The sequence below is a fragment of the Cuculus canorus genome, chromosome 1 (assembly GCF_017976375.1).
Source record: "Cuculus canorus isolate bCucCan1 chromosome 1, bCucCan1.pri, whole genome shotgun sequence".
NCBI lineage: Eukaryota > Metazoa > Chordata > Aves > Cuculiformes > Cuculidae > Cuculus > Cuculus canorus.
In genome coordinates this window covers 197,772,262-197,786,757 of record NC_071401.1, presented here as the reverse complement: position 1 = coordinate 197,786,757, position 14,496 = coordinate 197,772,262, and the positions used below count along the sequence as shown (strand labels likewise).

Sequence of the window (14,496 nt, the reverse complement as noted above, 5' to 3'; positions counted from 1 at the left end):
TTCCCTCCGCTGCTCCTTGTGAGACTTGTTCTCCAGCCCCCTCACCAGCTTTGTTGCTCTTCTCTGGACACGCTCCAGAGCCTCAACATCCTTCTTGTGGTGAGGGGCCCAGAACTGAACACAGTACTCAAGGTGCGGTCTCACCAGTGCCGAGTACAGGGGCAGAATAACCTCCCTGGACCTGCTGGTCACACCGTTTCCGATACAAGCCAAGATGCCATTGGTCTTCTTGGCCACCTGGGCACACTGCTGGCTCATGTTCAGTCGGCTGTCAACCATTACCCCCAGGTCCTACTCCTCTGTGCAGCTCTCTAATACTAAATTACTAAATACTAAATTACTATTTTTTAACATTAAATAGGAGAGGAATTGTTAACAATATAAAATAAATTCATCTAAATTTTGAAGAGTCATTTTGAAATGCAAATAATAATAAAAAAAAAGAAACACAAGTGTTTTGGAGTTGTTGAAGTACTTCTTGTAGCCCCATTGGATTGCTGGGTTTATATGTGTTGAAACTTCCCTCAGTTCAAGGCATTTTTATGAGTGCTGCTGCTAAGTCTATACTGCAGTTTTCTCTGAAAGTACACTTTGTTGCATTGTTTTTATAAGGAGGAGAAGGAGAAAATTCTGAAAGTAAGGAAACATTTTATTTTTTTTAATACCTTCAGTAATGTGTAATAAAATAGATCGTTTATCAGTAAGTGAGATTTGTCATCTGGGCTGTGTATGAGGCCAGTTCTCTAAAAAGCCTGAATTCTTTCTAAGCACAAATTTGCTACTGTACACTCGTTATGTTTATTTCTTTTGTCTCATCCCTAAGGTGAGGACACGCAGCTGGGGGTGGCGATATGAAGTGAGGTCAGGATTACTTTTAGAATGGAATTATGAAGGGATGATGTAATGATACATTGAAACATGGGCATATCAGGTATTAATTGAGAAGTTGGAGTCCATTTAATCCACCAAGATTAAAATAATGCATGAGGTGGGTTAGAGGGATTACAAATTACCAAGATACAGTAACTTTTTTTTTATAATGCAGTATTTATAAAGGTATTTCCCATTTGGGGTATACCCCTGCCACTGCTATGGTTCTGTGTGCAACTAAATGCTAAAGCTGTAGACATTAAAAATAGAATCCTCCGAACTAAATTCTTTAGAGTTTACACATTGCTATCCAATGTTGAGATGTCAGGAGAATTAAATCACTTGTAAAAATGCAGGCTGGGAAATTTGAAGACACATCTGCAAGTCCTCTTTGTAATCCGAGTAGAAATTAAGAGATTGTCAAAAGACAGGGAGCCTCTATTATTTGCAGATGCTACTCTCCCTCTGCTCCCTTAGCAATAAACTGGCATTTTGAAGAATTCCCTCATCCAGCAAGCATAATCAGCTGTAAGTCGCTAAGAATAGGTGGCTGTATTAACAAAGCTTGCTCAGGCTCAAGGGAAGGAGTGGCCTAATATTACCATAGTTTTAATTACTATTTAATGATTTGGATAATCTTTGAGCAAAGCACTGTTCTTGGCTCATTTATAACTTTTCATTGGCTTTAATACTCCTAAAATCAGCTCTATTGATGCTTGTATTCAGATGTTTTCTATAGAAGCCGAGAGCAAATTAAAGATTTTCCTTAAAAAAAACAAACACCAAACCAAACAAAAACCTGAACATTATCACTAATCAATTTTCAAGTCCTGTGGTTAGTAAAACACCAAAAAGACTCTGCTAGTTCCCTGCAAATAAATATCACTTTTGGGGAGAGAGTCAGTAGGTGTCAAATTGCCTTAAAAGCAGCTCAGGCAGGACACAATTTCGTACGAATAAATAAGTTTGAAAAATTACATAAGTGCACATCTCAAAATATGCCATAAATACAGAAGAAACATGGAACACTTTCTTCTTATTGTTCTTCTGTTATGAGAAAGATTCACTTGTTGTACATGTACTTATCATCAGTTGGGGTTTTTAGCTTCTCATCCAGTCTCAGATAAAAGCCTGAGCTAAAACCAATAAATGATGTAGACTTGTTATTTAATACAATGTTGCTATCACTATGAAACAAAATTGAATGCGTTAAAATACATTTTCCTTAAGGAAGGAGGATTTTTAGACCCATTTTTGATGTCTGTACAATAGCAGAGGTGCAAAGCTGAACTCATGTTTTATGAAGGTTTGAATACAAAGTGACAATTACAAAAATTACTTCTTAATTTTGAAGTCCTCTAGACTACTTCGTTAAATATCAACAATTAAAAGTGTCTGATTATTCCATCGTTAATTGTCAACAATTAAAAGTGTCTGATTATTCCATCCTACAAAGTATCCCTGATTATCTGCTTCCTTTTGAGTAGGCACCCGAGTGAGCCAATTGACTTTGGCACTACTTATACTCTCTCTGATGTTAACTGAGGCGTAAGTGTTCCCAGCGTCCTGCAGAATTCAGCTTGAATGCATTACTTAAGAGTGAACTTGCTCTGATATTTTTTTCCTAATGTGCCCATCACTACCATGATATGCCATAGTTTTCAGTGCACCAGCTGCCCTGTCACTTGTCGTCCCAGGACTTCACAGCAGTCAGTGATCAGGCAAGTGATCCTGAAATGCAACAGCTACAGTAAACTATTGGGGTGTTTTTTTTCCTTTGTGTTGTTGCCATCAATTTCAAGAATGAAGGCATCTGTGAGTTGCTAGGGAGCAGCTGTAATCTTATTTATACATTGTATGGAGCAGGGAGTAAGACATCTTTGAATTATTCAGACCGATTTCTTTGAACATACAGAACGCTCCTTAGGAGGAAACATTTTTCAATGTGTTCCACAATGGATCGCTTGTGATTCAAGGAAAAGAAATCTCTGTTGAGGAAAAAGATCTCTTTGGCCTGTATTAGAAATAGAAAGTATTAGTACAGCTTTGGAAAAAAGGATATGATAGTAAGAAGATTTTGCTGCCTCCGGGCAGATTATATACCTGTTTGTGACTTCTAAAAACTTGAGTTAAAGGAAAATATTACAGTAATCAAAAGTTAGCAATAATAATCACTCACATGGATTGGAGTGGTTATTTGTTTTCTGACTTTTATTGCTGTAAAGATCTCTTTGTATGTTTAGATGTCCATCAGGTTTCTCCTCTTCTCTACTTTTCTCACGTAAATAAGAAAGTGATATGTAACTTTGTGGCACTCATAAAGCCAAAACAAAAAATTAGCCAATATACGGGTGTTATTAGTTGATATTTTGTTAGCTAAACAAAGTTATGAAAACTGACACCGTTTGTGATTCTGTAAAACACATGGAATATTGTTAATAAAACAATATACTTGTGTCAAAATATTTGTTTTGAAAAGTTTAACTTTACTCAAAATTTTTGTAAGAATAGTAATTTTTTTCCCAAGCAGATGATTCTTTTCTTCCCAGGATGAAATACATTTTTTTCTTTTTTTGTGGGTCAATCTGTGTGATTCTTTCTGGAAAGGGAGACGGAGAGCAGAGAACAATGAATGAACTCAGAGGTGACCAACATTGTGAGCCAAATTGAAGTAGATGTGTAAAGTAGAAAATCTCCTTTGAGTTATTCCATTATTTATTTTTTCTTAATTTACTAATCTGATATGGTTTATTAGACAAATATTTTACTTCAATAAAGAATTGTAAGGTAATTCACTTTTGTCTAGAAAAGGAGCTGATAAAATGCTCTATCAGAATGAATAAACCTCTGGAAGTGCCTATTCTGTTCAGTAACTATAAAAGTGACTTGGATGCTTGTTCAGCCTTAGGTTTAGAAATCTCAAAGCTACATAAATCTTTAACTCTTCACAAAGAACAAACATCATTCTTCAATTCTTACTAGCAAGCAAGTACACATGCACAGAACCAGCTTTGGTGTTGAGTAGCACCCATAGCAGTATGCCCTCGATGGGATGTTCAAGAAGTCCCAAGCAAGAAGTTAGGTTGAACGTGTTGGACTATTTCTGCACCTTGCTCACCAGTAATCAGACCTCTCAAATCTCTTCTTTGTTGAGGGAAGCTCTGTGCCTAAGCTACTTCTCTGCATTGGTGACTAACTGTGCTGCAGTTAATAAGTAATCTAGGGTTGCTGGTGTGTGAAGTGTCTGTCCTAGAAATCCTGGCTCTGAACATGAACATGGTGTTGGATTAGCTCTTTCACAACCACAAGCAGTAAATCTGGCGTGGCTTCATGAAGAAACATGCAAGCGCCTGTAAAAAACATTGTAGAGTTCTTCTAGTTCCATCTTCTTATGCTGAGATAATGTAGTTTCCTTTGTGTGGCTTCAACCTAAGTCAGGTAGGAAGGGGAGTTTTTAGCTCTGCACAATTTTAAGGGAGCTGAGTGCTGGTAATGGGGTCTGTTAGCAGTCTCAGACATGACAAGCAATGGACCAAGTCCAGGATTCAACTGGGGTCTCCAGCCAGGAGTAAAAGGAGGTAGGGCCAGGAAGAGATTGGAGACAAGGCTACAGTGTGGGTCAAACATCCGTTCAAGAGGCAGAACTAGAGAAATCTTTTAACATGTATCTAAGAGGTCCATCTAATAGATGGGCTGTGACATAGGGCCAAGACCCAGGGCTGGAGATGGGCATACATACTCTATATGCCAGGATTGGACTGAAACAGAGCTGGTGGACAGGGGTTCAGGTGGAGGTTCCCAGTTAGGCAGATCATGGTCATTGAGGCCCACTAGTGCCCATGGTGGTAGAAAACAGGAGACTTTTTGGACAAACCAGGGTGAACAGGCCATGGGATACGCTCTCCAAAAGCAGAGAGTGGGTAGGAAGAGAATGATTTACCAAACCTTTATCTAAGTTTTGCTGTGGTTTAAGGATTCTATTTATTTATTTAATAAGTTAGTTGGTATATTGTAGGGAAATGTAAATGTTGTAAAATGATGTAAACAAGAGATAATCGTAGGCCAGCTGAGTTGAACTTAATTGCTGCATCTGTGAGATCCTGAGAAGCAGCCAATCACCAGGGTAGCTGCTAACAGGTGATAAGGGTTTATAAAGTCAGGCATGTCAGAGCACTCAGAGGAAGACTACTCAAAGGAGGAGCTTGAGTGAAAGAGAGTGCTCCAAGAGAGAGCAGCCAGAGAAGGCAGAAGGTTAGGACACCCCAAGGAGGAGCTTGTAGAGCTCTTGAGGGAGGAGCTCGGAGTTAGAGCAGCACCCAAACAGAGGCTGAGTCTTTGGCACGGACCCAGGAGGCAATGGGGAACAGAGACTGGGAAGAGGTCCAGCTTTCTGCAGCAGTATATAAGCTTGTAAAACCTAACTCGGTGTCTCGCGTGCGCTCTCAGTGTTTTGGTGTAGTTGTTTGCAGGAAGGATTGAGGAAGATCTACCACAAAGTTCTGATTGATTTGGGGTCTCAAGCTTGGTAGTATCTTTGAGCAGCATCTCTGATGCTCTCCAGCTGTCTGTTTAGAATGATTATAAAGCTTTTGTTGTTGACAGAGGTGTCCCCCTAGTCTAGTTGAGCCAAGGGATCTTGAAAGTAATATTGAAATAATAAAAACATTGCTATATTTACCTAGTATAGATAGCTATTACTGCAATTTATTTTTGTTTCTCTGTTCCAAAGTATTTGAAAGCATGAAAATGTAGAGCATTTTTGGTTACCTTTTGAAATTTTGTGTTTGAACTGAAAATCTTGTCTTCTATGACTTCAATGTTCATGGAAGTATTCAGTGCTGGAATTGAGAAGGCCACGTTCATGTCCTGTGTTTGAGCCCTCAGCCAGGTTACTGCTGCTTGAAGAAGAGGCTGTGTTGTTTCTTAAAATGGGAGACTGATGGTTTCCAAACAAGCAAACAAACAAAGTAAAAAAAGGTAAAGTGGCAAAGGAATTGTATTGTAGTTTAGAATAATTTGACATGAATTAATGTTCCATGTTATTTGGATAGTATGTGCAAACAATGCCAAGACCACAGATCCAAAGCACAGATAGTTTATTAGTTTCAGGAACTTTTTTTGAGAGTAATAAAGCATGAAGGCCATTTAAATAAAATTTCAACATTACAGTGGGCCCCAATGCCTGCCACAATTTAGCAAGAGCCATGCAATGAAACTGCATCTTTCATTCTCAATTTATACTGAAATATTTGACTTTGTCTCACAAATCTTATAGAAAGCAAGGAGAATGTCACTCTGTGAGAAATTTATAAACATGTTCTTGAAGGCTGAATGGAGAGGGGTATGTTCTGCTGAGGAGTTGGCATTTTTTTCTAGTCTTGACCACATTTAGCTGTTGTCTTTCATGCGTTGTTTCATTCTAACGTGACCCTCCCTATCATATTTTCTCTTCTAAAACCTTGCAGTACATTATACTAGAATAAAAAAATAGCATTTAAGAAACAATTTTAATACATTCTCGCCTGAATAAAGAAGTGCATAGCTCTTGATTTCAGAGAAAAGTAAAAGTAGTTTTTGTGCTATGACCTTACAAATTTTACTTAATTATGCAATGTGGCTTTATTCTGTGAGAAGTGGTAGGGTTTTACTGGCGGTTTGGAGAGCTTTTAGCAAAACATTAGCGGTTAAAGTACTAAAACTGATTTTAGATGTAAAAGCTAACAGAAACTTGCATTCACTGGGTCAAATCAATTTAATAAAATGTATCCAAATTAGCTCTTCTTAACAAGGCACGGAGCCTGCCAAATTGCATTTTGAAAGACGAATGAGCACGCCTTTACTGGTAAGATCCTCGATGGCTATTTGAGATGAGCTTTCGCTAACTGTGTTTGACTGCTAGGTGGGAGGGTTGGATAAGGAAGAGTTTGTCACGGAGTGCGAAATGCTGAAGTGTGTATCGTTTCCCTGTTTGGTAGTGTGCTGAACTGCTGCAGTGCTATGGGTGAATTCAAGAAAAGGGAGCAGGCAACAAATACATTATGTACACACTTCTTAAATAATTAGTGAATACTCCTTGACACTGTTCCTTGAGACAGGTCTCACACTTCAGGAAAATAAAGAAGTGTGTGAGTTAATTCTGATGCCTTTTGTCTAGGAACTTGTGGGATATATCTTCTGGTAGTTGAAGCAGAGGAGATAGGTGCCTCAAGCCCTGGCATGGGGTAAAGTGAAGAGGAAAGAAAAGAGTCACTGACGGCTCTATGTGGAATGTTGTGCTAAACTCAAAGGGGAGTTGGTTTGAATTTTTTTTTTTTTTAAATATTTTTTTTAACCACTGACAGATAACAGCTTGTGAGATCGGCCTTGGAGTTGGGCTTTCTCGGTGGTAGGACACACAATGCCTGCTATAAAGGACCCACAACGCCTGCTATATTGAAGAATGAGTAGGACTCCTGCCAAATATAGTGATGATCTTGTTAAATGATACAGGCTTTTGAAATATTCTGATAGCTGGTGCTGAAGAAGAAAATGAAAATGTGGGTTTTCTTTTCACAAATGTACCTACTAGATCATGGTTTGATAGTCTGCGGCTTTCAAACCATTCAAGCTTGGAGCTATGGGAACAACTTCCCCATGAAATAAGGCATATGGAAAATTGGAGTGCTTTCAAATTGGGGTTTATAGGATCATACATTTGCTGTGAGAATGGATTAGATACAGATGAAACACTATGATACACTATAGCTTATTGTAAGTTTGCTCTATATTGAAAAATTAAGTCCACTGAATTATTGGCATTGCTTTTCTGGTCAGTGGGTTGCAAAACCTTGATGGTGTGGATGCAGTGTGCCATCACCTTAACTTCTGCTGAGGCTGTCAGATCAAAGCCTGTTAAAAACCATATTTCACTAAGTGCTTAACTATGTCAAAGAATTTACACTTGTTGAATTAGTGCTCATTTTTATACAGCTGATCAGTGCGGTCTCAGAGTCATCCCTATCATCCATATGCCCCAAATCTGCATTACTGAAGCACATAGTTGCCTCCACCCATACTGTGCATTTTCTTTGTGGCCTTCTTAATGTTTGTTTATAATATTGACTGAAAAAAATAATTACAGTGAAATGGCATTTTTGCAATGAACTACTGTTTCCTCCAAATTTTAGGATGTCTTTGCCCTACGGAAAATCCAAAATGAAAAAAGATTATATTTAAATTTTCTTATTCCTTTCACCATTGAGTAGCAAATGAAAAGTGCATAAACAAATTCGAAAAAAACCAGAAATCTGAAAAAATCTGGTTAAACCAAAACATTTTCACTAAAAAAAACCCAAATGCTTTAAAATTATTTGACTTTATTATTTAAAAACTTCGGTGAAAGTTATTTTACAGTTTTCTAGCCTATTTGCAAAATCTTGTGACCATTCTTCATAAGTCCAGTACCATTTGACACAGATATACTGTACATAGCCATGAGTGATGTTTAAAGAGCTTGGCACTGCTTTTCACAGAATAAGACATGAATGCCTCGTAACACTCATTCTAGTGGCTGTTCCTTAAGTCATCAGGATGAATATTTGCTGATGATGGGAAATCTGATAGTTTACCCAGATTTGATGGTCATTACAATTTAGATACTTCTCTGAAATTTCCATTCCTGATTCAAACCATTTGAATCTATAAAACGGATTTCATTTTTGCTTTGCTTTGTAGAACTGTAGGGCTCTTCTGATCACTGCAGTCAAGTTAACTCTGAATCCTGCTAATGACTGTGCCAATTTTATGTGTTTCGGAGAAAAATGTGAGAAATTTTGTTGTAGGATATTTTTTAATTAATAATTGGTCTATAGACCATTTCTACTATTACGACCTGTCCTAAAAAAAAAAAAAAAAAAAGAAAAAGAGAGATTTTTGGATTACACCCGACAAAAACTTTCTGTGTGGCAATTTTGAAAATCAAGCACCTTAGAAACACCCAAGCTGTCATTGGAAGTTGATTGGAAACAATCTTTGCAGTTAATTTTTAAAATAATTCCTCCTTTATGACGAATTAAAGCTTATTCCAATTACTCAGCTGTTGGTGGAAAGACTGTATTCTGAAAGAAAATACCAAAACCTAACCTAAATGATGTGAAATTAAAAAGTGATGGAAACCTGTGACCGCTTATGAGACATGTCCAATTAAAAATTGCAGCCCTGAGTGTAGATATCAGAAATTTATTTGTGATAACCATCAGCAGCAAGCATCAGACACATATTTTGGTGAGTTTCTTTAAGGTCTCCATAGCTTTAAGCCGAGAAACCTAGTGGGGCTGATAGACTCAGCCTGGTCTGCAGCTTCTCGGTTCTTACGCTGGACGGCAGCCAGTGCATTAGCACTGGACCTGTTCCTGCCTGTGCCTGGAATTACTCCCTGGGAGACAGCACGGCCCCCACCAGGCAGCATTGCGGAGAGGCAGAGTACTTGAGTAAACTCAGGCCATCTGTTGGTTGCATAAATTAGTTTTTCTCATTTGCCTGTCTAGCCATAAGGTGTCCACTCCCCCACCCCCTTTTCGTTTATTCACTTCGGACAGGACAGAGATGGGCAAATGGATTTCTTGCTACTTTTTACTTCTTTATTTCTTGTGGTTGCATATGTTTTATTGTAGTGGTTTTGTTTAACAAACCAAATTATCTTCTTTATATGCATGTTCTGCTTTGGAAACAGTTAATGTCTCCTCACCAGAGATAATCTTTATCATGATAGAGCAGAATTATACTTACTTTCCCCTCTTCCCCCCAGCTTCCTTCCTCCTTTCATTTTTTCTCATTTCTTCTGTTATTATCTTTACCCCTTTTCCTCTTATTTTTGTCTTCTTCCTCTTCTTTCCTCATGAATACTAAAACTATAATATGACTAAACAGATAAGGGACTAAATTGATTGCATTAGCGTAACTTAAATGATTTACTTCAAATGATATGCTTGTTGTTCAGTATTCAAGGAAGAATTAAAATCAACAGTCACTATATAATTTCAACTTTGGTGATTTTAAAGGATCTCCATTTTACTTTTCTCCCAGCACTCTATGGGAATCAGATTTCTTTAGCATTTGTTAGTCAGATTGTCTGTCCTAGAAACAGCTGGGTTTGAGGATTTATGAAATGATTTTTAGTGGCACCTTCTATTTCTCAAGCAAAAAGAAGTATTTCTTTCACAAAGGCAAGTCTGGATTTTCCTAGCGATAGTCTTTCTGAAGGTCTGTAGTAAGAACAGAGGACATCTTGATGCCTGTTCTGTCAAGTCACTTTGCTTAATTTGAATGTTTGTAGCCGTTTTGATTTATTTCTTTTTTTTTCCTCTTGCAGATTTATTTGCAAAACAGAAATTTGTATACTGTAGAAGCTAACAACCCTCGTCAGCTAGTGGAGATTGCAGCCAGAGACATTGAAAAACTTCTGAGTAACAGGTCTAAAGCCTTGGTGGTGAGTACTAATGGGTTAAGTTTTCTATATAGAATAAGAATAATAAAAATCTTTATTTATCATTGACACATGCTTTTATTAATATTTTTGCTGCCTATATGCTTACAGGCAATGTCAGCCTGATGTGTACAGGACATGACATGTAGAAAGATGGCTTATGACTTCATGATAGAAAATGAACTCATTAGTTCGTTGGCATAGGGCAGATGCTTATAATATTGATGGACAGATTAGAAACCATGGCCAAATGAAAAATCAAGCTATAAATAGATTGGAAAATATTACTCTAAGTGACGCATATGAATGTTTATGACTTGAATATCACTGTATTCTGCAGTCTAGTGATTTTGGGGAAAGAAGTAGAGGTTTTTTTTAAATGTGATTTAAAAATAATCACATTTTTGAAGTCATGAAGTTTGTTTTGGTGTTATTGCTAACTACATCTGCTATTATTTGATCTGTTTGTCTTTTTAGTTACTCAGCCTTTCTTTAGGGTATCATCTAATTCTTCTGCTTCAACAACTGTAGCAATGTGTGAATCAGATTAATTTCCATACCTTTTCTATTTCTGACTTGCTAATTCATTCTGTATTTCAATCATGTTTTGTATCAGCAAAGTTAATCCTGAACTATTAGTGTGAAGACCATTCTGCATTGTATCATGATTCTTTACGCTTTAGAAGTAGCTATTTCTTTAAAGTGCTTTTACCAGCAGTCTCTTTGTCTTCTATCATGTAAGACGCCAAACCTGGATAATTGCTTCTTGTGATTCCTACTCGCATCACTTTGACTCGCGTGAGAGTTTAGAGTGCTTTTCAGATGATACTGACCAAACATGCATGGGGTATCTGGATGAATTCATAAATAGAGGTTTTAACAGAGCAGAACTATTAGAAATAGGCTTAAAAGATGGAACAAGAGAACAGGATTCCCTGAGCAACTGCATATTCACATAGACTTGCAGATGAGTTTGGAGGTGTCATTTAAAGTGAGAGAAGAAAGAGAGATTAATTCATCTAACTGTAGACATCTACTCAGCTGGTTATATTAAGCTTCCTTTTTGTTCCGTGGTACAAAACAGACTTATCACAGTCAGGATTGACCTGACGTGTTCTGAGTAAGACTTTAAAATGGAATGAACTACAACCCAGAAGTACTGACTTCTCACTTTCTCTGTCAGAGGAGCCTTGATGTAAATGTCTGTACTGTAGGTGTGTTAAACTGGGGGAGATGAGTCCCATCCTAGCAGTCCTTTTATCAGTAGTTTCATATAGCTGAAGAATCAGTCTGAGAGTGAAGCTTCTGCTGCGTGCTATTCTGAAGGTTATCCTTCTTGTAGGTGATGAGGTTTTGCTTAGTCAGTTGTCTTATGTGTAGGTACCACAGGAGGTACCCATTTTTCTGCCTTTTGTTCTTAGCAGGAATTCACTCTTCCAGTTCCCATAGCTTGCCTAACATGCATCGGATTATCAGTGTTATCTGGGCCAAGGTTTTTCTGCTTCAGTCAAATGAATGTAAAATAGATAACGATTTTTTGTTTGCTTTCTTGTTTTAACTTAAGGAGTATGTGCTTATATAGCACTCTGTGGAATTTGCGTTATTATTGCAAAATAAGTCATTTATAGACTTTTATGAACACACTATTTCCTCTACTATTTTCCTGTCAAGCCATATAAGTCTGATATTTCTAAGTTATCACAGCCAAATCTTGTTTTGAGACTGCAGGTTAATGTAGGTGTTTGTGTGTGTTGTGTGTGTTGTGGTGATTTGATCTTAAAACCTTAAGAAAATTAAGTAAGTCTCTCATGCTTACTTTAGAAAAGATTCCAAACCAATTGCTTTGTGAATGTGAAGGAAGGATTCCTACCTCATTTTACGCAAATCCATGGGCACTTTTTGAAAAGGGTAATATGATTCAGTTCCCTGACATAAAAGAAGATTAAATTAGGGAAAGGATGAATTTTCAGTCTGGTTTCTCTCGTTCTTATTTTTTTTCAAGAATTTTTGTGGTCTTCAGAACTTCTCAGATAATTTTAAATGGTCAAGTCAATGCATCTTGAAAGCAAATAAAAAGTCTTCCAGGAGTATTAGTGACTTATAACTTTAAAACCAATTTTATTATTTTGGAGGATGTGATGATGGACATTTTTATCTGTCTTGACTCTTCATTTGGAGTGAAATTCATTCCCAAAGAGGTGGAAGTAACTTAGCATCCCCTACACATGTCACACAACTAAATTTGATTTGCTATCACTTAAGTACTGGTCAACGGTACTTCTCTTTAGTGTTATAACATCTCTAATTTTTTTTTACATTGATTTTTTTCATTGCTTGGGAAACAACAGAATTTACAAACATTAATTCCATCATTATGAGATGTAGGTAAGATCCCTTTTGTGGCAAAGTGATTGAAATGACCTATTGAAACATTGCTCTACTCCAGTTCAAGAAGGACATAGCTGACTTACAGAGGTTTTCAGGTTTCAGACATTTGCCTTACTGAAACAGTCAGTGAATTTTGTGTGCTTTTAATGTTCTAATTTTATATATGCATAAATCCTAGTTAGGCATAGGGTAATTTACTATGCTTTTTTAAGCAAGAGATATTTATAAACATTTTTTTAAAACTGCTTTCTTCAGAACAGCTTTCTGGGGGTGGTTGTTCATAGGTGGTTCCTGAGAAAACTTAATTTTCCTTTTGTAGCAAATGCAAGACGCAGTCAAAGCCAATGCATTAAAAAAATCAGTATGACTTCTCAAATTAGTACAAATGACTCAATGTTGATTAAGGTTTTAAAATATTATTTTCATTGTTTGATTTAGATTCTAATTTCTGATTCAGATACTTTTCTCAACCATTATCAAGGTTAACTGTTCTGGGGAGTTCTGTTGTTTCTGTAAAAAAAAATATATTTCTGATGTGTATTCATGTACCTAGGGGCTTAATCTGACTAGAAAAAAAGGAAAAGAGGAAAAGACCTAAAAAGCATTACTTCAGGGGAAAAATACCCTTTTGTTAAACTCGATCCTGGTCAGATCTCTTTGCTGACTCATATTCTACATGCTTATTAATTTGGGATCACTTCATGTTGTGTTATCACCTGACCTTAGGAGCTCCTAAGGGCTCAGATATTTATGCTGGCTTTGCTATTTGTAGTTATCCTATGTATATGCCAGAGCTTTCAGTGACTTCTGATTTTAAGCCTTTCTTATTTTTATACGCAGGACACACTTGCTTATTGTCTTCTGCATCTGAACTATTACTGAAGTGAAGAATAGAATTTCTTCACTTTCCATATGTACTTATATTTCTTCTTTTTTCAAGTATTATTGTTATGCTGGCATTTTGTAAACTGTTACGTAGTGAAGCAGAATTATTTATCCGAAATTTAAGTAGTCTTAAATCTGCTGGGTCGCATTTTCTGTGAGATCAGGAGTGGAGTTCAATGGTACTGTTACTAATGACTGCACAGAGGGTTTTACCGTTGGGGCTAATATGACTCACAGCGTTAATTAAGACCTGAGTCCCAAAAAGTGTATGATGCAAGAGGATCTTACATCCTAGAGTGATGCCACGAGGAAGGTGCCAATGAATGACATCAACAGGGTTATTGTTCAGAGACTAACATACCCCAGGGATGCTGTGCTTTTCTCCAGGCATGCTACACAAACAATCTTTGGGCAAGGTTGTAATAAGCCAATATTACGAATGACTTTTCTAATAAGCTGAATTCCCTTGAGCTGCAAGAGCACCTTTAAATGAGAAAAAACCTTGTATGTTCCAAATTATTTGTGTTTTGATGCAACTTTGTGGTAGAAAAATCCCTAGCGATGACTTAAAGGTAAAAATACTTAGTGATTCTGTGCATTACACACAAAAAAGTTTGAGTTAGCTTTCTGATTTAATTTCTGAATGACAGGAGAAAAGATTATAATGAAAATCTGGATAAAGGTGACTTGTCCCACTGAGGAAAAAAAGTCTTATTTTTTCACATGTGTGAATTTATGCTAGGGAGAAGCTTAAAACCGATGTTGGAAATAGGTACTTAGCTGGGGAAGGAGAGCAGGGAAACTCCTGATCTGAACTCATTGGGCTTTCCTAGATAATTATTACTAGAAAATGTCAACCACAGAAGAAACAGATAGCATGAAAATAAAAT

At 37.0% G+C, this 14,496-nt stretch overlaps 1 protein-coding gene across 10 annotated transcripts in view; it reads left to right on the top strand.

Moving 5' to 3' along the window:
* The window catches only part of CACNA2D1 (calcium voltage-gated channel auxiliary subunit alpha2delta 1), a 399,914-nt gene that overhangs the window by 63,608 nt on the left and 321,810 nt on the right, over positions 1-14,496 (top strand). For all 10 annotated transcript variants that reach the window (XM_054068845.1, XM_054068882.1, XM_054068852.1 and 7 more), the window contains exon 3: positions 10,220-10,336. In XM_054068845.1, the coding sequence (XP_053924820.1) occupies positions 10,220-10,336 (117 nt within the window). The remainder of the gene's footprint in view (positions 1-10,219; positions 10,337-14,496) is intronic.